The sequence below is a fragment of the Erithacus rubecula genome (genome assembly GCF_903797595.1).
Source record: "Erithacus rubecula genome assembly, chromosome: 12".
Lineage (NCBI taxonomy): Eukaryota > Metazoa > Chordata > Aves > Passeriformes > Muscicapidae > Erithacus > Erithacus rubecula.
Window position 1 is genome coordinate 18956132 of NC_136664.1, and position 26647 is coordinate 18982778.

At 43.0% G+C, this 26647-nt stretch overlaps 1 protein-coding gene across 2 annotated transcripts in view; it reads right to left on the reverse strand.

Moving 5' to 3' along the window:
* Nucleotides 1-10641: 10641 nt before the first annotated feature.
* The window catches only part of CMTM4 (CKLF like MARVEL transmembrane domain containing 4), a 28080-nt gene continuing 12074 nt past the window's right edge, over nucleotides 10642-26647 (reverse strand). Inside the window, exons 2-5 of one of the 2 annotated variants that reach the window (XR_013775587.1) lie at nucleotides 21485-21661; nucleotides 12254-12352; nucleotides 11077-11401; nucleotides 10642-11038 (exon numbers count right to left, since the gene is read on the reverse strand). Coding sequence is in view for 1 of the 2 variants with exons in the window: in XM_079315923.1 (XP_079172049.1) it covers nucleotides 11228-11401; nucleotides 12254-12352; nucleotides 21485-21661 (450 nt within the window). In the remaining variant the exon portion in view is untranslated. Of the gene's footprint in view, nucleotides 11402-12253; nucleotides 12353-21484; nucleotides 21662-26647 lie in introns of both variants that reach the window. The other variant, XM_079315923.1, reaches the window with a different exon arrangement.

Below are 26647 nucleotides of genomic sequence, written 5' to 3' on the forward strand. Positions count from 1 at the left end.
AATATAATATCAGAAAATTAGATTTAAAATAATTGCTTCAAAGCCAGTTTGGATTGGGGTGGAGGGGGCTGGCTCAGTCTTCTGCCCATATTCTGCCACAAATACTGCACCAAACTCAGGGTCTGGGGCACGTGGAGGAAAAGTCAGCTTGGCTTTTTGGGTTTTTTATTTGCTTGGTTTTCCTCTACTGACAACATCAAAGAGGTGCTGGCAATGCTGGTTTCTCTGCAATTCAGGTTTCAGGAGACAAACACAACACTTCCCTGCAGTGTGGAGCCCTTAATTAAGTTCTGATTTCAGTGGCTCGTCAGACACCTCTTTCCAATCACAACCACTCGTGTCCCTTGGAGGAGCTGCTTCCAGTCCCTGCCCTCATTGCAGCTCCAGCACAGCCACTGCCACCTGCAGTTCCTGGGCCTGCCTCAGAAGGACTTTCCAACCCCAGGTGTGGATAAATCCGTGTAGAAACAATGCCAGAAGTTCAAAACCACTGACAGGAAGGGGAAGTGGCACCTCAGGTGAGTTCACACAGCTCTCACCTGCCTGAAGGGCTCTCTCCCTCTTACCAAGCTTTTATATTTATCTGTGGGCTTGTTCAGACTTGTGCAGTGATTTTTGGACAGGTGATGCTAAGAAATTCAAAAGACCTTTGCAAGGAATTCCAAGCAGCTTTTTTAGATTCTGACTGAAGAGGTTCTGTTGTCCTTTGAACACTGTCCATTACTCCACCTTGCTCTGCTTTCACTTGATACTGTTGGAAGTTGCTCAAGTGTTCCATTTCCATCTGACAGAGTCACTTCCAGGATACCAAGGAAGAGCAGCTGCTGTGGTGGTGAACAGCCTGGGGTGCTGGAAATCAGAACACAACTGGATGCTCTGCTCAGCAAGCACCTGGTTCCACTCACTGTCCTGCTAAGGATATTCCCTGGGCACAGTTCTGATCAGAAATTCTATCATTGTGTGGCTTCACTCCAGATTTGTACCAGGATACAAACCACAATCCACCTGGCCATCCTTCAATCCTCTGAGAGGGTGTGTCAAGGAAGCAGAAGAAATTTAGGTAAGCACTGGAAATGTGAATCTTGTTACAGATGCTTGGGTCACCTTTGCTCATGCACTTTGCTTGAAAGTCAGGGTCTCTAAAAAGCCAGGAACAAATAAACAGGAGTGCATCAGAAAATTTACACTGTGACACAGATAGTCACCTAAGACACTCCTTTACTGGAGGAATTCAATGTTCAGTGTTTTGTAAAGCTTCCAGGTCAGACAGTAAAACAGTGCTACCCAGAAAATTTAAGTGTGGTTTTGTCTGGGGCTTTGGGGAGGAGGTTTTTGGTTTGGAGTTGTTAGCGATTTTTTTGTTGTTGTTTGGTTGGGGTTTATTTGTTTGGTTTGGTTTTCTGTTGCTATTGTTTTTGTGTGCTTTTGTTGGTTGGTTAGCTTTGGTTGGTTTTGAAAATAAGTCAATTTTTAAATCTATTTCCGTGAAGAGGAAAATATCAATTCCAACGTTAATTTTTGCCAGGAAAAGATGTCCTTTACTTTTATGGATTTTGGACACAGCCCATCACATTTTGTTAGCCTGATCCATGAATAAATTAATTACAGTCTTCCCAAGAGATTGAAGGAAGATCCAGTATCTACAAGTTAGACAAAATAATTTTTTTTTTTTTTAATTTGACAGCTGGTGAAGCTTCTCCTGACCCAGAGCACCAAGGATCCCACCCTGGGTAATGCTCAGTGCTGCTGACATCCCCACAGGCAAAAGGAGCTGGTCCCTTGCAAGAGCCCCAGGCTCCCTCAGGGAATCCTTCCCTTGTGCTAGCACCTGGGCCCCCGTTCCCTGCCCAGTGTTCTGAGTGCAGCATCCACATTCCCAAATCCCAAATAGCTCCACAAACTCACCTATCCCTCCTGCCTTTCCACACTTCTCACCTAGATTGACTCAGTGCTTCACCTGAAATCAAAAATCCCATCAGCATCACTTGCAATCCCCAGCCCATGAGGCAGCAGAGTATTCCCCCACTTGCTGGGGCACTGCAGCCCCCAAATCTCTTTCCAGTCCCAAAAGGGCAGCTGCAGATCCCAGGATGGAGCACTGCAGCCCATGGCAGAGCACCAGAACCACTCCAAGAACAGCTCCACGTTCTCTCTGCTCCACTGCACTCTCCCCAGGGCCCTCACCAGGTTTCCCTTTGACTCCTGCACCCAGGAGTGTCCCAGGGACAGCCCAGGGTGCCCTGGTGGGGGGTTCAAATCCCACACACCAAGTGCATTTGGGTTATGAACTAGGGACCCCCAGTGCTGCACTGAGGGGTTCTGCTGCCTCCAGGGCTGGTTCCACCCCAGCAGCCCCAGCCCCACACAGGACTTGCTCTCTCAGGGAGATGAGGCACAGAATGGGGAGGGGAAAAGTGAGAAAACTCCTGGGTTAAGATAAGGACAGTTTAATAGGGAAAGTGAAAGCTGTGTACACAAGCAAAGCAAAACAAGGAATTAATTTCCATGGTCAGCAGGGATTCAACACCTCCAGGAGAGCAGGGCCACATCCCCTGGAACTGTGACTTGGGAAGACAATCACCATCACTCCAAACTCCTTCCCCCTCCTTCCCATTCTGATGTCATAAGGTGTGGGATACCCCTGTGGTCAGCTGGGGTCCCCTGTCCTGGCTGTGTCCCCCCAGCCTCCCAGGCACCCCCAGCCCCTCCCCAGCAGGGCAGCACAAGGGGCAGGAAAGGCCTTGGCTCTGGGTGAGCTCAGCAGTAACAAAACCAGCTCTGAATTATCAACACATCCAAACCAGCCCCACACCAGCCACGGGGAAGAAAATTACCCCAGCCCAGCCCACTTTTACAGATGAAAACACTGTTTTAGTACTTTAATATGTCCATTTATTAAACAGGAAGTCTTTCACAAATGATTCCATACTATATTGATTGGGCTAAGTGTTAGAAAACTACCATTTCTCCTACATACAAAAATACAGACTTTTACCACTATGAAGAATGATCAGAAGAGTACCATGAAAACCCAGAGAGCTCAAATCTTCCAATACCAGAAAGAAAAGACAGAAAGACAACTAAATTTAAAAAAAAATATACAAAAAGTGTTGTGCCCATATACAAAAGACTGGAAAAGCAATGACATTTAAATGACATTTAAAACTGATAAATATACCATTTAAATTATGCTGCAACAGCATGGATTTTAAAACCAAGCCTGCTTTGTGTATTGCAAGACTTTACAGTTCTTCAGCTTGTGTTTTTTGATTAGCACAGACACCAACAGAAAGAATACAACTGAAAGATGACTACTGGTGTAGAAACAAGCTGGAGGTTGTGTTTTCTTGTAGAGTACCTTGCCTTTGAGCTTGGTCAGGCATTCCCAGGGCACCTTTCCCACCCACAGCTGGCAGGTGCTGCTGTGCCAGCAACGTTCCAGCTGTGTGCACAGCAGGAAGGTGCTCCCAGCTGGAGGCACCACCTTGGAGCAGCTGCTGCAGCTCCAGAGCTCAGCAGAACAATGGGAAATCCTCCAGGGCTGTGAACTGAATCCAGGGGAAGGTGCTGCCTGCTGAAACTCTCCAGTCCTGCAGCAGGATCTGGTGATCAGGGGAGCCCTGGCCTGCAGCCCCTGGGGTGAGGGGGCAGTGCCAGGGCAGGACAGAGCTGGGTGCTGCCCTCACACCTCACACAGGATGCACCCAGGGTTCTCCAGGACAGAACATTGCAGCTTTTACTCCAAAAGCAACGTACCAAGGGCACTGCACAGCAGATTTGTGCTCATGATAAAAGGAAAATTGCATCCCCTTTGCTCAGCCTGAATGAAATTCTAACCTGGTGTTTCCATAGTACCTCTGAGCTGTTTGCAATTACAAATTTGTCAATAGAGCACCTGTAACCCAGAGGGATAGAGTCTTTTGGTCAGGCCTGGATGCTCCCTCCTCAGATGCTGTAAATGATGAATTATGAGCTTGAATTGGAATGTTTGGGTCGGGCTGCGGAGTCTGTCCAGAGGAGCCAGAGTCAGCCCTGAGGATACAGACACCCCACACTGAGCATCCCTCCACAGGGCCCAGGGATGGGTGAGGCAATTCCCTTTCCTTTCAGATGGGAATCTGGAGCACCAGGAATGTGCTGAGGGCAGAGCAAAGGAGACACAAGCTGTGATTCCCCAGGGTCACACTCAGTGCTCACAGGGAGGGAAGGCAGAGCACAGCAGCCTAAACCTGGTGTTGAGAGAACAAAGCACAACGAGGCCAGAGCTGTGTTAGTGACTCACATTACAAAAATAGTGTTTACTGGATTCATAAATTTACATCTCTATTCCTGTGAATGACAAGTGTTTGTACCACACATGGAAGGCACCCTAGGTGAAGCAGTTTTTCGGTATTTGTTTACAATTCTGTGAGAAGACATACAAAGTGTCAACTTCCAAATCAATTTTGAGCATTATAATGAGAAATAAATACATACTTTACTATTTGTGGGTTCCTGAACCCTTACAAACTTCAACATATACAAATAGTTTCAAAATGACACTAACACAGAAGAGAGGAAGTCTAGACAGATATAATGATTAGCTAAGTCATTCATCCTATTATGTCATAAATGTTGTGTCTAAAGTATATAAATCATTTTAAAATGCAATAAATTGGCCACAATATATAATTCAAAATACTTTCTTCCTCCAGGACTGTGATGTATGAGTTAAAGCTGGATGAGCTGTAGTGCTAAGACACTCTCCCTCCACAAGATCCAACAATAGAAACTGGTAAACATTCAAGATTAAAGTAGAAACAGTAGAAAAATGAAGGTAGCAATTGTTGTAATAAAAGGGTGCTAGCCAGGACCACTTTAACCTGCAGACATCAGGACAGCTGCAACATCACTAAAAATACTTAGACAACACTACTTTTTGGGATTAAAAGGGTACCAAAAGTGATAAATCAGCCTAGTTAAGAGAGGATGTTTTCTTTCAGACACATGAAGGTTTTAATTAAATATGTCTATTGAGACATTTGTCCGAAGCAAAACAATACAATACCCTGAAATTTCCTGTGCTCTAGACAATAGCCTGTGACAGTCAGAAGAGGCAGATGCTCATATTCCATTCTGTTACTCACATCCAGATGTTATTAAAATAGCTGCAGGGACCAGCCCCAATCAAAAAATAAGAACCCCCCAGATACTCTGTAAAACAATCTGGCTATTGCCTTTTAAATGCTCCTATGTCCTCATTCTGAAGCCATGAAAAAGTTCCCATATCCTTTCATAAATGCTAACTGGCTTTTTAAAGTTTTACCCATGAAGTCCATGGGATACAGATAAAACCTTCATAGTAAACACAAAGCTCTATGTTATAAATATGTCAATCAAGGTAACTATGTATACTGCATATAAAATTAAATATCTTCTGTTTGCCAAGTATAATTTAAAAAGGAATATCTGTGGCTAGTTATAAAAAAATATTTATTAACCCATAGAGATTAAAAGGCAATTTAATTTCACTAACTCGTCCAGCCAGCACATATGAAAGAGTTGCACTGGGATTCTGGATAGGTTCCTTTATCTAATCACATTCCTATGATAAATAGACAACTTTCATTTCTGGGCATATAAGAACACTTCTTGAAAGCTGCATATCCCAAAAGAAAATTAGATTATGTTGTATACTCTAAATTAAAGGCTACCAGAAATCACAGTGTAGGCAGATTTTTTTAAAGATTATTTTTAGCATACAAATGGTTAAATCACAGACAGATTTTTAAAATACAACACAAAAAAAAAAAATCAAAACAAGGGAACCCTTTCAGGTTGGACAGCACCACTCTGATTTGGTCTAGCAGATCTATCAAGGTGGCCAAGTGGCTGACAGGGAATATAATACACCAGGAAAACCCTCTAAAATGTCATTCAGAGAATTCCTGAGTGTTTGTATAAATTTATTTTAACCAACTCCCTCTGTCAAAATAGAGCAACATGACATCATTTCTACCAAGTATTTTCACACATTTCATGCATTTTTGTACTGATTTCAGGATCACTTTAAAATGCTGTTGTTGCCATTAGAACTCACACACAGGACACCTCTATGTGCACAGTGATTCTGAGCTCTGCTGGCCCTGCAGACAATGAACAATCCATTATTTCATGCTACAAGTAACACAAGTGCCTGAGGTTGGCTTTGCTCCTTCCCCTGGGGCTGAGCAGGGAGCAGCCTGGATCCCCCTCTAAGCTGAGCCTGGACAATCCCAGCCCCTTCCCAGCCCCTGAGATCACCACACCTGCTGGGGGCTCTCACTGTTCAAGTATCACTGTGAAAGCACTGCATTGCCAAGTGTCCTCACAGCTCCAGTTCCTTATCAGACTGTGCCTTTTTATTACCCTGAATGCCTGCTGAAGACTTTTGGCTCCAGAGCTTTCAGGACAGGAACTGTTCTTCGTGCTCCTCCATGGACAAAGCTGTTCAGTATCTCAGCTGAGTAGGAGAGAGGATATAACTTCCTACACTAACTGCTCTTAAGTTTGGTTTCATTTTTTAATTATGCCCTAAAACCATTATGCTTGCTTATTTTAGATTTTTGGTGAGTTTTTTTCCCCTCACAAAAGAAAAGAAGTACAAATGATTACAAGAAAATAACAGATACAGAAAGAGGCCTAAGGAAGAGGGAGGAAGAAAGGATTGCATTAATAAAGCCACAGATTAGGTAAGCATTTGCTGTGCCTGCACACCCCTAAAACAGCAGAGAGGTGACAAATACCAAATTCTTTTAGGGACCTTAAAGCTCACAAAAAGCTGGTGGTGACTCAGAAGAGTCCAGTGCAGCCTGCAGCAGATCCACTGTGCTGCTGTGTCCTCAGCACTTCATGAATTACTGACTGCAGGGAGGGCAAAACAACCTACTATAAACTACCATAAACTACTGCCTTAGGGAAGAGTGGGAGCCTTCCCCTCCTCTTTCTAGAAGCAGCAATGAAATGCAGAGGTGAGTCAATACCATGAGAGCAGAGTGACAAACACTAGCAAGTGTCTGTCACAGCATGTGACAAAGCCAGTGGAAGAGCAACACACACTGCTCCTGTAGTGAAATCCCATGGAAAAGACACCTTCTACCTGAAAGGTGAGGAGCTGCTGCCAAGGCACACATCTTTGCTGATGCTGTGCTCCTGAATCCAGTGAGCAGCACAGACTCAGATCTCTGGAGCCAGTGCCTGTCTCTCAGAAGGCACAGGGAGATTTTACCCCTTTACCTTCCCAAGATCCAAGCACGTGGCTCCTACCAGGAATCTCACACCAGCACCAGCTTTCCACAGTTCCAGAGGAAAGAATATCCATCAGCAAAGGGAAGAGCACCACAGCTGAAATAAAGGGATGTTGGACACATCCTGACCTTCCTGGCACTGCAGCCGACACTACACAGACCAACAAACAAGGCTTAGCAAGAATTAAATATTAAAGCATTTGATCCATGAGGCACAAATATTCCAAATGAAAAGGTGGAGAGGAAGAAGGAACTGGCTTTACTGAGACACATGAGTGAGTTTCTCTGTGGCTGTAGCAGCTCCTGCTGGGGCTGTTTGCACAGCACAAGGACGTGGCACGAAGCTCAGCTGAGGCTGAGGAGCCTGAGCAGGGAGAGGCAAAGCTGTGCCAGCACTAACAGCTCCCAGGCTGCTGCTCCAGCACAGCTTGCTGTCTGACATTGTGCTGTCTGGGCACAGGCTGCAGAATTCAGCCATTTCTACACCCAGAAATACGCAAAGATTCCAGGTCCAAGGGCTCTCCTTCACCAAAGGAGGCTCATCCAAACTGTTGCTGTTCCAAGCACCCTGTTCTTACCAAGCTCAACTGTTTGCTTTAATTTACAGTGAGGTTTGAGACCCTTTATGGAGCTAAACAGCACCCTTAAGGACTAAAAGAAATTATCCCTATGTGCTAGCAATTACAAGCAAGACTAACTGGCTGAGAGAAGCAATTTAATGTCACTTTTCTAAGCAAGTTGTAAAAAAATTTAAACTTTCTACTGTCTTTTCTCCCTTAAGGGTTTTTTTAGTGTGACTGCAGTTTAGATAACAGTTATTAAAAAAGTACCTCTCCAACACACTGTGTAAAATTAACTGAGGGGGAATGAACCATGTATGCATCAAATTATCTTAATATTTCAAATGTAGTTATCTCTCACGGCTATTTTATTTCCCTTCCATATAATCCAAATAGCAAACAATGTCTCTGCAGAGCAGTAAGTGCTTAAGATTTTTTTGAAAGTATATACTGTACAATACTAAAATCATCTTTGGTCCAAAAATTGAGGAAATTACACATTTACATTTGCTTTTGTTTCACAAAGTGAATCAGTGTTTTTTAAATTACTGTTCTCTTGTGGATTCTACCCCTGAGAGCTGTGCTAGGCTCAGGGCATAATGTGAGTAATAAATCCTGGCATTCCCAGCTGCAGGAAGCTCACCCCTCCTGCAGCACCAGTGCCCAAGGATCCCAGGGGAGGTGTGACTGCCCCACTCTGCTCCTCAGCAGGGGCTGGGACCTCACTGCAGAGAAAACCCCCAAGTAACCCTTTTTCTAGGCCAGGAAAAGTACCAAATTCATAAACCTGGGGAGGCCCAAGAGCTCCCAGAGCTCTGCCCCAATGAGCTCAGGGAGCACAGAAGAGGATCTGGGAATGTTCCTTCAACCCTGGCAGGGATAAAACCTGATAAAACCTGTGTGACACCATCCTGAGCCTGACTTCAGATGGCAGCTCCAGTCTGAAAGCCTGAATCTTCTGGAGAACTGCATTTTGTATTTCAGTAGGTGGGTTTGGCTTGATTTTGGTGTGGGATGTTTGAGGGGCTTTTTTGGTTTTGTCTGGTTTGGATTTGCTTGGTGTTCTTTACAATCTTTGTCCAAACTGTTTTGATGGCAGTTTACAATTACAGACTGGGTATGCTTGTGCTACTTCTAAAAAGTCTTTTAATTATTGACTTTGCAAACTCTGCCAGTCCTGGGCAGTGCTGGCAAACAGCAGGGCTGTCATAGCAGTTCTGGCACTAACAAATTGTTATTTCTTACCACACTGGCCATGGAACTGCCCTGCAGTGCTCAGGGAATGCACCCAGGTGAGACAGCCCTCTGTGGAATGTCTCTGGTTCTAAACCAACAAGAGTTGGTTCAATCTTCTTTTAAACTGGTGCTCCCTTTGGCATTACATCCAATAAAGCACACTAAAATATTACTGTAGGAACTGGTAAACCATCAATCACTAAGAAAATGCAGATTTTCCTTAACCTCATCAGTAAATCTGAATTTTAATCTCCATCTTAGCCACTAAGGTGAAATGCACTGCAGATGTCAACAGACTGAAAATTAAAAAGGCCTTTGTCACCTTTTTTTCACTCATCAAAATAATTCTCTGCTGCTCAATTTGAATATTGCAGCATTAGGGTCACACTTCCACTGTCCCAGCTCCCTCCAGTATTTTAACAGCCCAGGCTCTTCTCCTGATCTCCTGTTTGGTGTAACTTGGTTTTCATGGTTAAATAAGTCACATCACACTGCCTGTTGTTCTTAAGGCTCCAGGTGCTGCACTCACCCTGAGTACTGCAGCTCCTGCAGGACACAGTCTCAGGCAGACATGGCAAACAGTTCCAGGTTTGCATTTTCCTCACACCACAAAGGAGTTCAGCTCTAGAGATCTCCTCCCACACACACTGACTCCTCACAGGCACACAAATGCCATATAATGTACTACAGAGAGAAAAACACCAAAGAAAGAGAAAAAGAGACATCTTCCTAATAATATTGTGACATTGTCTAGCCAATTACTGCTGAATTTGAGTTCTGAGTAGAGAAAATGTAATTCATTCACTGGAAGTACAAGGAAAATAAAAAAAGCCTTCAGCTAAGTAAAACTATTTCTAAACAAATCAATACAACCATATTATTTTCCAATTAGCTAAACCAATTTTCCAAAGAAATATAAGGGGAATAAATCTGCAGAAAGACACAGTTAAAAGAAAAATCATGTTTACCTACTACCAATTTAGGTTTAATTTTAGAACAACCATCCTTCCAAAAAGACATATTTACCTTACATGAATCACAACATTGCAACCTTAGGAACACTTTAAAAGCACATAATTTTTTGCTAGTTCTTGCTTACCCTGGGCTAAGAGGGAAAGCAAGTTCTAGCAAAAACTTCTAGAAATGTTGAACCTTTAAAAAAAAGAAAAAAGGAAAAAAAAAAGAAGAAGAAAGCCATGGCTGGAATGTAAATCTATAGGATGACAACCCCTTCATTCTCTACCGTGCCCTTCAAGCCCCTCTTCTCCACCCCATCTCCTAAACATGTGTATTTCCCACTTTGCAAAGAGAACTGGAATGTGTCCCAACAGGAGCAGACAATCTCCTACAGCCACTGAGTGCATCCCATGGGCAGCAGTGAGCAGAGCAGAGCAGCCCAGCTGTGCCCAGCTGTGCCCGGCCCGGCCCAGCCCAGCCCAGCCCAGCCCCGCCCAGCCGTGCCCAGCCCAGCCCAGCCCAGCCCAGCCCAGCCCAGCCCAGCCCCGCCCAGCCGTGCCCAGCCCAGCCCAGCCCAGCCCAGCCCAGCCCAGCCCAGCCCAGCCCAGCCCAGCCCGGCCCTTTGGCAGCAGTGCAGCCAGGACTCGAGGCAGGGCTCCCCGGCAGCCGTGCAGAGGCTCAGGGCAGAGGGAGCAGGACACACAGACAGTTGGGGAGGGACAGGCCCCTGGCTGGGTTACTGCTGAGTGGCCCTGGCTCCTTGGCACGAGTGGGGCTCCATCTGCTCCCCCGGGTGTCCCACCCTCCCAGCCAGGGCAGGGCTGCTCCGTCCCTGGGCAGAAGGAACAGCGGATCTTCAGAGAGGGAAGGCAACTGCTGTGCAGTTAATCCAAAACAATGACACACTGCAGAGCAGACATATATTACACATCCTAGGAGCTATATAATATATGCAGGTGTCTGTGTGGAGGTCTGAGGTGATCTTCCTTTTGAAGGGCCAACGCTTTGTGCTGAGGGGATCTTCCTTTTGAGGGGCCAATGCTTTGTGCCTCCGCGACAGCAGCTTCTGGCTCAAGGCATCTCTGCGCGCGGGCGGGGCTGGGCATCCTCCCCAGCCCCGGATCTGCCTTCTCCTCCTCCAAAGAAGCCAAAACCCTCATTCCACGGGGGAGCCGAGTGCTGTTCCCGCCGAGTCCGCTGGGGGAGCTGTCACGCGTCCAGGCGCTGGATCTCGGGCCGCGGCACCACCTCCCGGGACTCGCTGCGGGCGCGGATGTAGTCGCTGCCCTGGCGGCCGCTCTGCTGCCTGCTGCTCTGCCGCCACTTGCCGCCCGCCACCAGCGCGTTCAGCGCGTACACCGCCGCGGCCAGGAAACCGAACACCTGCCGGAGCACACACCGCCGTCACACGGGAAACAGCAGCCTCGCAGAAAAGGAGTTCGCTTTCCTACGTTATTTGCACTGATAAAGCATCGTGGCCTAGGAAATTACGTTTTTCTTCTCAGCGAATTTGAGAATCTGCAAAAGTGGCTGAGATCAATGATCCCAGAAAACTGAGTTCTCTGACTACCGACATGACAATTAAATCCTGCAATGCAGCCCAGTGAAAGATTCTCTTGTAAAGATACCAGCTCCACATCCAAAAGCTCATTCATTCACACAAAAAGTGACAGAGCATTGGCCTGGAGAAGCAGCTGCTTTGCAGTTCTTCCTCCATGCTTCTGCAGAACTCATGGAATTTTTAAAACCAGGTTAAAAAGAAAAAAAAAATAATAATAAGAAGTCACCAATTCACATACAAAATTAATTTTCTTGAATTGACTGTTGTAGATTTAAAACCCTGAAGTGCTACTACACTCACTCCACAGAACAAAAAAATCATCTGTACTGAGCAAGAACTCAGCAAATTTTGTGCAAGCAGCTTCAATCTCTTCTGTCTTTTTGGCTCTATCCTTTCCATAGGCTTGCATCATAGAGCAGGATCATGTAAGGCACCAAAGAGAAAGGCAAGTTCAACTGTAAAGTGTTCTCAACAAGTAATTTTTCTGTTGGTCTTGCCTCAAGCCTTCAGACAAAGCTCCAAGGATGTTAACTTAAAATAAGGATTATCTCACAGCAAATTGTGAAAATAGAAGTAAATTGTGATGGCAAAGGCAACAGGTGTATTCAATCAATGAGAAAAAGTTAATAGTAATACAAAGTAAGAGTCAGATATAAACAAGTTTAAATTCTTACCACAGCAGCAATTTCTGCTCCAGTTTTATGGTTTAAAGCAGCCAGTACTACAGAGGCAATGAAAAAGAAGAAAGTGCTGAGTCCAGTGTTGACCAGATCCTAAAAAAATAAATTCAGAAGCATTACTAAATGATGATTGTTTGCTTTCTTAGGAGTGATGACACAGAAGGTTGGGACAAGAAGTGCAGCAGCCCTTTGCCAGCTGCTGTGCAGCTGCCCAGGTGTCCCACAGGAGCAGCAGGAGTGTGAGCTGCAGTCCCAGGGCAGCCAGAGCATCCTGAAGCTCTGGAACATCCCCTGAGCTCAGGCAGAGCTGGCAGCACAGGGATGGGCTCACCCTGCTCAGCCCAGCTACTGCTGAAGTGCAGAACATGAGGGATGATGCTCACATCCCATAGAGCTCCTGCCCTGCTCACACAGCAGCCAGGAGCCTTCCTGCCCATTCCCTGAGGCTGCACTGAACAGAGCTGCATGTCCTGGGCCACCTCTGTGACAGCTGCAGCAGTGCAATCACTGAGATTTGTACCTATTTATTGCATAAAGCTGGTGCTTCAAACAGGCATTTTAGAACATACACACAGAACTGCCTTGCTCCAAGCAAAGCACACAATCCCTGTCAGGTGTGCTGCACATGTCACTGCTGCTCAGAAGGTGATGCTGCCATGCTCACCTCAAACAGGGTCATTAAGATGTCACTGCAAGCAAAGGAAGAATTCTGAAAGGCAGGTACTTGCACAAAAATAATTACATCAATACAAGACTAAGTGATCAGGCAATACCCAAGGGTGTAAATAATAGAGGAAACAAAGTCTAGATTCATTCAGGACAAGGTGTTCAGTGTTACCACGACTTTCACATCTGATGTGTATGGACACTGCACAGTTTGCATGCTACCACTACATTGGGAAACACCATTCCCAAAGCACAAAACCACCATGAATGAACAGGAGCTCAGAGTGAGAGAGGTCCCAAGAAAGGACAATTCAGCACAGACATCAAATCATTGAGAAGTGGATACTGCCACAGACAGAAGGGATGGAAAGACAACCTGCATTCAAGATTGCAGGCTTGAGGTAAAGAAAAAAAACCCAAAAAACCCACACAAAACAAAACCACAGTAACATGACAACTCCCACCATATAAAAACAATCCCAGTAATTAGAATTCAAGGACAATTTGTTCTACTTGGCTCTATTCTCCCACATGCAAGGCAGGCTCACTTCCTGTTACAGCTCATTCACTTTTTCCATTTTTAAAATAATTATTTTATTTTTTCCCCAAAGTGCATCTTGTGAAGTCAGGTTTAGAAGACTTCAGACATAACTCTAAACTTACTCTGCTGTGTTCCAGTTGCACAGCACAGGGACTCTGAAGGGCGCAGGGCCATCCAGGCAGCCCCAAATATCTTTTCCCAGCCACGATTACAGAGTGCTGCACAAAGTAACTGCAGAAATGGAGGTTCTGGCACTGTGTTATTCACAGAAAAAAATCTATTTTGAGGGTACTGACTCAGCAACAGCTGGTCATCAACACTGAGTGTCCAGACTGCATGAGGCATCACTGTGGCCTGATCCTCATCTCAAACAAGAACTTCCCCAAGGAATCAGAGAGGTTCCCATGTCTCATGGCCACTTCCACTCTCATGTCACAAGCCCAGTAAGACCTCAAAAAACAACCAACCAAACAAAAGCAAATTGTGGCTCTAACAATTTCCTACCAATTTCTCACCTGTCTGTGTACACAGATTTTTTTTTCATCCAGCTCACTGAGATAGGTGCTACCTGGCACTTAGAACATCAAACAAATCCAAATTCTATTAACTAGCTATTGCAGTTTTAATTATGTAACTTTTGCTTTGCAGAGATAAAGTTTAAACTTTATATTAGAAAATAAATGGCATTACACAACTTCTCCAAGCATGCCCCTCTGCAGCTCTGGATTTACAGCTCTACCTGTGCTCCTGCAGTTGCCAAGACAAGCTGTGGTTCTCACAGCACAAACCCTTTTCCCACTAGAGGGGAAGTCTCACTATATCTGCAACAGATCCAGCTTCAACACTTCCACCAAGTCTCTATGTAAATATATGTGTGTCAACAAGAATGGGGAAACTAAATATTGAGGAGAGGGCAGCTCTTGGATAAGTTAAAAATCATAAATTAATTCAACTCAAGGTCAGGTTGTGTATTTTACTAGCAGAGTACATCTGGCATCTACAGGAAGGACCTGCAGAACAGAGACAAAATCCTAGAAGAAAGAATTCAGACGAACTCAGTAATTACTGTAGGCAAGCATCTCAAGAGGCACTGCCATGACCAAAAAAAGGGAGAAAAATCACTTTTGCACTCCTTTGGACATATGGACACAACAGGTGGTAATCTTACCTTTGCAAGGGGCTCTGGAATGCTGTGTCCTGTTCCAGTATCCACATTTTAAAAGAATGTGAAGAAATTGGACAGGGTACAGAGAAGAACCACAGAAGTTATTGACAAGAGGAGAAAATTTCTCACAGTATGAATCAAAAGATCCTAAGCTGCTTTGAATATTAAAAAGATTGAGCTTTGTACATGAAGACTCCAGTGTTCAAACAATTAAAAATACTGGTTGCTTTGAAAGCTTAACATCAGAAAGCCAATAAAATTAACAGGAAAACAAAATCAACAGTTGTGAATTTAAGGCAGAAGTCATATCCAAAATGAAGCTAATTTTGGTTGTAGGAGACATAACCATCAGAACAAGCAGACAAAGATATATTTAATATTCTACTCTTTCAGTGCTTATAACCCAGGTTATGCTTTTTCACACACACACACACATTTTGTACTTAGCACCATGCTTAAAGACTACACAGGTGGCACATGTTGATCTAAGATTTATGGGGTCAGATGTGCTCATTAATTATTCCTGCTGACCTCTGATGGTTAAAATCAACCCTGGGATGTTTCCAGAGGAGAACAGTGTAAAGCAAGAGGGCCAGGCCTGCCCACAACATGACACATTTACCACCCAGCTCCACACTACAAAGGGACCTGAAGGCTTCTTTCAAACTGCAAAATATAAAATCCTCCTGGAATTAAACAGCCAGTGCCTTTTCTAATGTACTTTAAGTATATCAGAAACTTGTCATCATCACTGGCATTTTATTTTAGTTTATTCTAGTTTTATTCCGGTTTACTTTTTACAAAAAGTATCAAACTCCATACAGAGAATTCAACAATTTAAATCTAAAAAATTTATTATATCTTGAGGCTCCAATTATTCATCTCTGCAACTCCTTTTTCCCTGTTTAGGTCAAACCTTTCTAATGCAATTAAATGCACATTCATATAATAATGCTGGTTTTTGAAAAAGCTAAGATGAAAATGGTTTTATACCCCCAGAGCAGACTGGTTGGAGCGTAAGGAGCAATGACAGCAGTAACACTGTCATGCACACATGGAATGGTAACATACAGGTGCAAACAGCAGTGGAGGTCCTCAATCCTAATTGTGGGAGCTACTACTTGGAGCAGAAAAGTAAGAAAAGAAAAGAAAAAACAAACAAAAAAAAACCCAAAAAAACCCCAACGGTTTTGGTTGAAATAAGAGGAGAAATAAACTACAGCAAGAAGCAGAGGACACTCCCTAAAACACTGCAAGTTTTCTCCACGTAAGAGAAAATGAATAATCGTGACAGTAAGAAGAATAAACTAATTGGAAAAAGATGAGCTGCTTCAAATCTGGCCATGATAGAACTGAAGTTCTTGCTATTATATTTATAGACAAAGTAAAACCACATCACAGAGGTAGAAGAATTTCTGCTGAAATCACAGCAACCTCATGAGACAGTATGCTGTGCCATAAAATACTGTACAGAGCTGCCATTCATAACAGAATCAAACCTTTGAGCTGAATCAAACCCACTCCAGGCTGCTGCCGCTCCCTTTCTCCTTTCCAAAATTATCCCAAATGAACAAATGACTTTTGGTCATTTGCAAGTCATTCTGTTCAGTCCCCAGTGATGCTGTCAGTCCAACAGGGAGCATCCAAGGCCATGGTCTGGCTCTTTGTCCCACTCAGGAGGAGGACAAGGCAGAGGAGATGCTGTGGATTAAGATGGGCTCATGCCAAGTATTTTATGCTAGAAGAAGGCAATGCTTCTGTTCTGCAGATTCTGCTGTGAAGGTGGGAAGCACAATTCCATGACTGTGTGACCACCCCAGAGTCTTTGTTTTTAAGGGTCCAGGCAGGTGTAGCTTCTGGATTAATGAGGATGGAAAAGCTGAAGTGGTGCCACAAATGAGAGCTCTGTTACCAGAGCTGCAGCTGCCAAGTCCCTGCAGAGATCTCCAGTGCTGCTCAGCCCCTCAGGCAGGGACAGCACAGGAGCTGCCCCATGCTCAGAGCCCTCAGTAACTCTCCTGTGCCACAGCTGTACACCAGCTTCCAGGAACCATTCAACCAAAATTCCTGCCCTGCTTTTGTATCCTGTGCACCATCCTGCACAGGGGACCAGGCTCTCTCTAAAAGGCACACAGTGCCATATTGCAGTTGAAACTCATGTAAACAGAGACATGACATTTGAACTGCTGGTTCTCTTGTCATTTGCTTTCTGAAATCCAAGAGTTTACATCCAGATGGAGATTAAAGTGGCTGAACTAATGGACTCTGGTAGAGAAGCCATTTCAACAGCTTGACTTTGCCACAAGAGGTGACAGGAGTCAGTGGCCTGGTGTCTGATTTATCTTCACAGGAGACAGAGCTCAAAGTAACATTTCTTTTTGGTTTTGGGAAGGGAGGGGAAGTGTGGTTATTAATATTTTTAATTTTTTTTTTTTTTTTGTACAATGACCTTAATTATTCCCCCACCCAGTACTTTATTTGCAAGGTTTGGCAACATCTTCCCTTGCTTTTAAATGAAGCTATCAAGAAACATACCAGTCAGTCTTCTAAACCAAGTACCTCTGGTCAAACTCACAGAATTTTGTACTATTATGAAACACTATTTGAGTATTTTTCACTACAATTAAAAAAAAAACATGGTACATCAAGCAAAAGTAAGTGAGAGAAAGAACCAAATTAACCATATGAGCATTAATTGCCATCTCTTTTTTCCCTTTTTTCCCATATTTAAAGTTACCTGGTAAACACAAGATACACATAAGCACTGCCTCCCCAATAGAAGAGTCCATGAACATAAATTTCAGAAAGTTACTGTCACAAAGCAACAGTTCATACCTGCAATAACTACCACAATACATGGTGATTCTTGTATTTAAAACTTGACACTGCATTTATTACAGAGTAACATTTACATCCTGCACCAAATGAGAACAGTCCATGAGGAACCCAGGGGAAATTCTAATAATTGTTTTTAAAGTTTTAAAATGTTCATTTTTACCCTTAAGAGGTACTGCTATTTTGAGAGTAATAAACATAAAGGTCAAGGATGACTGACTTAATTTTTCAATTGACAGCTAAGGAAAGCAAGGTGCTTTTTCAAAACAGAAGGGGGAAAATAAATTAAAAATAGAAATAAAAATCAAGATTGCCCTGTGAAGGCCTTTGAACTTTGTAATCACACTCTGCAGAGGCAAGACTGGCACAGGATAGTGACATTTTCTGCCAACTCCTTCAAGTGTCAATTGCTTTGCACACAAATTTTCACTGCTCCAACAATGAAAAAACTCAACAGAGCTGATGAAATCAATGCTCAGGCAGCACAGAGCTCCCCAGCTGGTGTGTGTGCTCTAACACACACCTGGGTCCCTGTTTGCCCCCTGATGCTTCCCTGGGACTGAGTCCAGCACAGTGCAACTTGGATTTTGTGCTGTGCTCAGCTCTGTGCCCCACTTCTGAGCTGCTCTAAGCTGAAAAACTGCAACCAGAACTGGACTCCCAAAAACATATGCCATAACTTCAGTGAGTGCTTCAAGAAAATAATTTAAAACAAAAAAATCAATGGTCAAAATGCCTTGGAAGGTTGTTTTTTTTTTTCCATACACACAGACAAACAACTCATTCTACTGGCTGATCATGCAGAGATTTACATTGGTCCTCAGATGATCTGGTGTCCCACCCAAGGAACACTGCCAAATTCCAGTGACCCCAGTTCCTGAGCACCACTGAGGTGTCTCCCTGAGCAGGAGAGAGGATGCCAGTGCAGGATCCCAGTGCAGGATCCCAGTCACAGCACAGCCCTGTGCAGGATCCCAGTGCAGGATCCCAGTCACAGCACAGCCCTGTGCAGATCCCAGTGCAGGATCCCAGTCACAGCACAGCCCTGTGCAGGATCCCAGTGCAGGATCCCAGTCACAGCACAGCCCTGTGCAGATCCCAGTGCAGGATCCCAGTCACAGCACAGCCCTGTGCAGGATCCCAGTCACACTCCCAGATTCCAGCACCTTTCCTGCCCAGCCCTGCTCCTGCAGAGCCAGCTCACACTCACCCCTTGGGTACCAGACCTTCAGCTCTACCTGCACATCACATGAGATGCAAATCATGAATTTTAGAAATAAAAAGAAGGATAATATAGGCAAAGACAAAACTATAGCAAAATTCAGCTGTCTGTGAAAGCAAATGTGCCCGGGCTCCTGTGGAGCAGGAGCTGCTGTGCTCCCCATTCCCCTGGGCCACTCCTGCATCTCCCTGCAGAATGGGCTCCCCTGGAGCTCTGAGGCATAAAGGAAATGGAAATTTCCACTGACAGGTTCCCCAGCTTTTGCATTTTTGCATAATATTGATAGTGGTGCACAGCACAGACAAGGGACTGTTTCTTTCATCTTGCTGGAACACACCAGCCTCTCTCCAACACATCCAGACAAGGCTCTTTTCTGCCCTCACCAGCTCCATGCTTCTTGCATGTTTACCTCAAGAAAATATGAAAATGACTGGCAAGTCTCTAATTAGGATCAAAACAAATCTCTTTTCCCCAAATGGCTAAAAATATGTATTTTTAAAAAATTTAGCAACTTTGCATATTTGTTAGATTCTAGTCTATACTGATCCACGTTTTCATTCCAGCCAGGGAAAGGGGACATCTGCCAATATACACAGCACATTGGAAAAAATTCTACTTTCAATAAACTTTTAAAGGAAACAATCCCATGTTGGACAATAGCAGCTGATGGCCAGGTACTTCCTAATGCACAGGATCATTTGAAAGTAAATGTTTTCAACAGTTCCTAGGAAGAAGTGCTATTTTTAAAGAAAGATTTCTTCCTAAATTTAAGTAGATTAAATTCCTTCAAACACAGCAACAGCCTCTTCTTCTCATACAGCTTCTAAAAGCAATGTTTGAGACTTTCCATAAGGAAAATATGCATTATAAAGTCATATGTATTTTTAAAAGCATGTATCCTGATGAATTTATACATAAGCAGGAGTGACTTCCTCCTAAAGCACTCAGGGATGTGAAAGATTTTTGTTTAGAAAGCAACTCCTGCCGTAACTGTGTCATATACAGAGGCTGCAAAAGTATAAAAATAAACATCAAAACACAGGGAAGTAATAAATACTGAAAGAGGCAAATAATCTAGGAACATACATTTAAATTGTAAAGAATAAAATGCCAAAATAAGCTAAAGAAAAACAAATCAGCCAGAGCCCTACATCCTTACATTTCCTTCTAACTTGGCCAAAGTAATGTCCCACAGGTGTTTGATCAGCAGCCTTTGAGCTCACACTCTGTACTTGAAGGAGCAGAAACAGCTGTAGAATCACAGAATGGTTCCAAGCACTCTGAAAATTGAAGGTATTCCCTCACTCCTGTCAGAGGAACAGTCCCAACTGTTTGTTAAAATCAAATGATCATAAATGCAAATCAAATTGCTGAAATCTGTAAGGATGGTCTCATCAGTTCATGGAAGACACAAATGCCAGCTCCCTTCTCACTTCTGGACAACTCTGGTACAAGGATGGGAGAAGCATTTCATCTTCAGTACACAACTAGCAGAATGAGGCTTGGGAGATTATGGCAAATTCCTCCTGCCCCTGGCAATGTGAACTAGAGCCAAGCACTGCAGTGTATTCCATGTGCCCTTTGCCTCATCTCCAACCTGCCCAGTGCTGCTTAGGCAGGGGGTGCAGAGCGTGACCACTGCTCAAAAACATAAATATCTTTATAAAACAAAAACAAAGCAATCCCAAAGCACAACTGGCTGGATTTTTAACTCCCCCCCTTCCCCAAAATATCTCCTAACAGGTGCTATGCAGACACAATTGATGCCACCACAAAGGGATAATTCCTGCTCAGTTCAGCCCCAGCTGGCAGAACACCTCATCTATCTACCAAGCACTCCTAGAAGGAGTTCATCAATTAACTATGCAGCCTCAGGGTAGAAAAGATCATCTAATTCCATGTTCCAGTCTCAATTTAAATGAGTCATTAAGGCTGAGAAACGAAACTAAGCAAACTGCAACATTAATAAATTACAGTTTAATTTATTATTTTTAAAATCACACAGAAGCCTAAAAACTTCTGGGACTTCTACAGCACTTACAAAATTACTGTTATAACATAAAACAGAACACCAGCACAATTGGATCTGGACTGTCCAAAGAAATTGGTATAAATATTGTCCTTGAAGGTGACAGATCTTTTGCTAGAGTGACTTAATATGTTGATTTTGTAACCTGTGTTTATGCAACCCAGTCTGAAAGTTTAACTCAGAATACAGCATGAAAATAGAGACTTGTACAAAAGGAATGTGCACTGCCAGCAGTTCCCTTCCCAAAGCTCCTCATATCTGAGAGCACATTAAGCATTGGCAGTCAATGTTTAATAATTAGGTGCATAGGCAATACAAAACATCCCATTTTCACAGAAAGCACCTGGTTTTCTACAATGATTGTATTAGTCTATGTAAGAAAATATATGTAGCAAATATAAAATCCCCCAGGTTAAGAGAGAACAACAGGATGCTGTGAGTACAGAATCTGTCAAAGTTAAATAACTACAGGCTGCATTTTTATCCACTTCATCCACAAAGTGAAATTGCTGGCATTAGCAGGAAGTTTGTCCTCCCAAAGACAATCTTACCAGAAGACAATTTTAGTTCTATTTAGTGTAGTTTAATCTTCCTACATTTCACAGCTCATTCTGCTGTTGGCATTCAAAATAAATGCAAGTAAAATGTATGCTTTACTCAGCAGAAAGAACACAACATTAAACAACAGGAGAAAGCAAAGCCCAAACACCAAACTTAAACCAGATTTGCATCTATTTTTAACAGAGCGAGAATCCAAATGAACTTACAGTAAGATTCCAGTTGATCTGGGGTATTCTTGTGTGAAGGTTCAGACTGAACAGAAGCAGGAGAGCTCCAGTAACCACCAGTGCACTGCAGCTCACAAACTCAAAGAAATAAAGGCCCTCACAAGGGGAGCATTCCATGATGGTCTCAATGCAGATGAACGCCGTCAGCGCCAAAAGCTGGGAAGAAAAACAAGTAGAAAAAAAAAAAAATAGATTTCCACATTTTGAAAGTAGCCACAAGTATTCATGAAATTTCCATTGGGAACATGATGGGTTTACACTCAGGAATGTGTGATTTTAGTTTACAACAGGGCACTGTCCAGGGAGCAAAAACAAAAGCAAAGAAATGTAAGATTTTCTGGATTTGTGCCATTCAACAAAGAAGACTTGAGCAAAATTAAAAGGATTCTAACATCAAAATGATCAAGACACCCCAAAAAGCATGAAAACCCTTCAGGCCACTGGCTTAACATGCAAACAGCACTTCAAACTTTTTATTTCATTTTTTACTGATGATATACTATTCCAAAACTAGACAATGGAATGCATTTGTCAACTCAAACACAATTACAGAGTATTAATGTGTAATTGTGAAAGACATGTCAATAAAGATTATTAATTAAAATTCACTACCAATTGAGATCTAAATCAATTCAAAATAGAATTGATCAGGATTTCTACAGTTTCCAAAAGTGCCTGCCTTTTTCACATTTATCATCATCACTACACTGTATTTAATATAAAAAATGTATTTTACCATTCCCTTACAGCACAATAAAACAAGGAGCTAAGAGATGAAGGAAAATCCCCTGGGGCTGCAAACACAAACATTGTATTGGAGTAGTCAATTAACAAGAGTTGAGGTCACCATTTAGGATAACACTTGCTGTACTTGAAAATAAAGTTGGCCCAGGGGACAAAACCAAATCTCTCCCCCCCAGAGCCCAGACCAGGCACAGGGACAGCTGGCACCACACGGGTGCCATGGCCAGCCTGACACCCCAGGGGTGATTGCTCCTCAAACACCACTGACACCAACAAGCAGATGCAGGCATGGTTTGGGTGGTTTTTGTTGTTTTCTTGGGGTTTTTGCATTTTTCAGGACAAGCAAGGAAAGCCTTTAGAGTGTTTTGCTTTGGTTTTCAGGACAACCACCCCCATCTACCCACTGACATTTTTTAGGAAGAATTCTCATCTTGCTATGCCACAAAATTCTATTGAGGCTGCAGTAAGCACTTCAATCTGAGGATGAGAAACTAAGAGAGAGACTTTCCTCAGAGCCAAATATTCAACAATCTAAATACTTTGTACAAACATATGTTTAGAAGATTGACAGAAGCCAGGATAAAAAACAATTTCTGCTCAATCCTTCTTTGCCAATCTCATTGTTTTGCAGACACACTTCCTCCAAGCACTTTTTATGCTTCATCCATTGGTTTGTCTTTGCCTCCCACAACAACACTTGCAAAATGAAGAAAAAGGATTTTGAAAGAAATCACCAAGAAAGGATTTTTGCCACTAACATGACAGCAATTCTAAGAAAAGGAAAATACCCCCCATGTTCATTTGTCACATACTTCAGAATACAGCAGAAAATGTACATTTAAAACTAGATTAAAACTCAGCAAAACTACTTCAGTAAAAAACCTCACACTTGGTTGGAAAGCCTCTCATAGCTCATTTAGCACATGTTCATTAAAGCCAGCAGATGCCACAGGAATTTTTGTCAGCTAACAGAGCAGGCCAATTCACATCAAACAAACTCTCAATGGATACTCAGTAATTAAACACTTCAGATTTCATCTCTGGCATTGAATCGCTTCAGAAAGAAAGATCATGTGTGAAATGGAATATTCAGAATCAAAGCAGAACCAAAGTCAAGCTAGGATTTCAGCAATGACACACATGACCAAAAAAAGCTACTGTCCACACATAGCCTCATTTTATAGCACTAGTATGTAATGAAGTTCATCTTCTCTGTAAACATAAGCATCAAAACTGAAGATGACACTGAATGCAATTTTAAAATAGCTTTAAAAAACAATCTTTGCTCTTTCAAGAAGGATCAACATCACATATTAATGTTAAATGTTAGCCAGTGAAATTTCTACTTCTGGATTTTCCAATATAATAAAGTTTCTATTTTTCTTGCCATTATTTTTACTATATTATGACACTTGTAATTTTTTTTTTTCTTTTAAAAGATATGGTGCTGCAATATTCTCTAGAAATACAGTAGTACAAGCCCCAAATAAAAGGTTCATTTCCTCAAAACATGAACAGCTCTGAATTGTGCCACAAACATTAGGCTGAAGGAACCAAAATCTCTGGCACATCAGTTGCTATGCTGGTGTTTTGCTGATAAACTTTTACACTGACTCTTCTCCACACCAGGTAGCATTGCTTCTTCAAAGCCAACACATCCATCTTGACTGGCAGAGCTCAAAAGGAACCAAAGAGTTCCCTGCAAACAGCATTAGAAATTAATTATGTACTGCAGAGGCACTTGGAGCAATGAACTCAAATAATCCTGTGTTATTTACATATTCCCAGGCCCAGAATTAATAAACTCCAGAGCAAGTCTATATTTGGATTTCATTTTATCCCTTTAGAAACTATAAAATACTTTTACCTGTGACACACTCTTGTAAGAAAAAAGCATTAGTTGTGTACACTTAGGCCTGACTTAACCCAAAGCATTTCCAATGCAAGTAGAGATGTGCCATCAGTTTAGGACGTGCAGCAGCAGCAGTGTGCAGTGGCCTGGGGTGGCAGCCCAAGTCTCCTGATAAATCCATCAGGGAGCCTGGAGAAAACCTCAATTGCTTCCTTGTCTGTCCCATATACACAATTTATTTCTAACTCCTTGGTACTCCAAATAAGATCACAGCTAAATCTGATACTACTTATCTTGCAATAAAAATACATGTCCCCCTTCTCCAAGACTGTCCCTGCTGCCAGTGCTGCTCCTGCCACTCCTGTCTCACAGCAAAGCCATGGCAAAAAAATGAAATCCAAACAATCACTACATCAGAAAAAAAGAAGCTGTCCTCCTACAGAAACTTCCCTTTTCCTAATCACAATAGAAATCTCAGTCCTCAGTATCAAACATATTCTCTTTAAAACACCAGGATAATCTTGTCCTTCTACACACTAATAAACCTGCCAAGAGCATCCTTCCAACTTGTAGTCACAAGCTAGATGAAACTTCTATAAAACATACTTAGTATCACTTTCACTGGCCATTCACTCAGAGAGGAATCTAACTTAGCTTTCAACAAAAATACAAACTACTCAGAACACATGAAATGGAAGTGAAATACATGGAGTTGATTCCACAGCCCCATGACTTACTCAGAGAGCCTCAAAGTGTTGTGCAAATGCTGCCACATGAACCAAAGCTGCTTCTCAAAGGCTCATCCAGTGATAGGATTCATTTAAAAAAACCCAACCATGTGTTAACAATCTCGATCTTTGTGTTTTGAAATTTATGAAATACATTACTGATGAGGCAGGGTACATGATGGGGCAGTGAATTAACACAGAGCAGTGAGTGGCTCACTGCAAATTGCAGGAAAATCCTTTCTCCAGAGCTTCCCTGGCTCTTCCCCCTGCCACAGCTAACTAAAACTGCTGCCTTGCCTTTCCATCCTGACTACACACACTCCCCTGGGAAGAGAAAACAAGGATCAAACCATCCATCCCTCCTGGGAAGGCTCCATGCTCCATCCAGGTTTGCACTGCTCCAGGAGACTGAGACACAAAAACACACAGAAAAAACCCAACTCTCCAGCTGCTAAAGCTTTTTAACACTCAAAAACCAGGATCCTGCTTCTGCCTCCCACAACTGCAGTTCCAAGACTAGCTGAAAAAAAAAAAAAACCAACAAAAAACCAGAGGAACAGCATCCTATCAGAGCACAGGACTTGGCCAACAAAATACACCATGACATTTGTCCAACACAGGAGGCAACCCCCACCCTCAAATCACACATCTTCTCATAGTTTAGCGCGATGAGATTTGACAAGTTTTTCCACAAGCAGAAGTTTTAAGGCTGGTTTACCAAGGAAAAATGAGAAGTTGAATGTGGTGGAAATCTCCTCTTACATGAATTACTGCTCTCTCCCACAAATAACACAGCTACAGCTTCCTTGGGCTGAGGCAAGAAAGTTTTCTCTGATGGACAAAGCAAACCTTTTCATCTGTTTTTCTCAGCACCAAGTACTTTAGAGTTTTCTATTCCACTCCAATTCCTCCAACACCCTAAAATTTGTATAGCCCTCTTCTACTACAAATCTTTATCTTTTATAGATGTTGCTTTTGCTTTCTCTTCTACTTCCCCTCTTCTTAAAATAAGTACAAAATTAAAATGCAACTTTGCCATGATGGAAATATTTGCTAATTCTGGATGCTCAGGTGCATGCAGAGTTATATCCCAGACCACCTGCAGTAACACTCCTGTTATTCTCTTGTAAGAATCTGGTGAAAAAGCTGAGAAGGAATGAGGTGTGCCCAGGAAAGGTCTGGCTCTGCCAGGTGTGCAGTGCAGCTCCAGGGCTGTGACAGAGCATCCCCTGGTCTTCATCCCCCATCTCCCACCACCACACCTCACAGGCAGCAGGAAAAAGCCCCAAGCAGAGGGTTCAACCTGAAATGTTCCTCCCAATGATGGCAAGTTGTGCTTTTAGCCCTGAATAAACTGGCAAGAGTCACTGCCTGGGGTGTGATTCCTGCTCTCAGCCCCCAGAGCAGCTCCATGCAGCCACCTCAATTCAGGGCCATGGAATTCCTGAGAGGCATCTTCTGCTCCAGGATCCAATGTCCTTGGAGTCAGCCACATCAGCCCTACCACTGCTGCATCCATCTCAACTTTCCTGCAAATTCCCCTGGAGAAGGGACCTTAATGAAGAAATCATCTGCCTCAGGGCTATGTAAATGGCTCATATTTACATCACTTTCTTGGAACACGGGCACATCAGACATAAAACACTGTATTTCCCCAAAATGGAAAAACATGCTGTGACAGGTACCAACGCTGTAAAGGAACTTTTAGGAGGTGAATTTTTCCAGTCATAATACATTGTGTTATATTTTTGAAGAAAATAATCTAAGAGCTTTACACTAAAATTTTTTTAAAAAGACAGTTCTGCAATGAAAACAAAG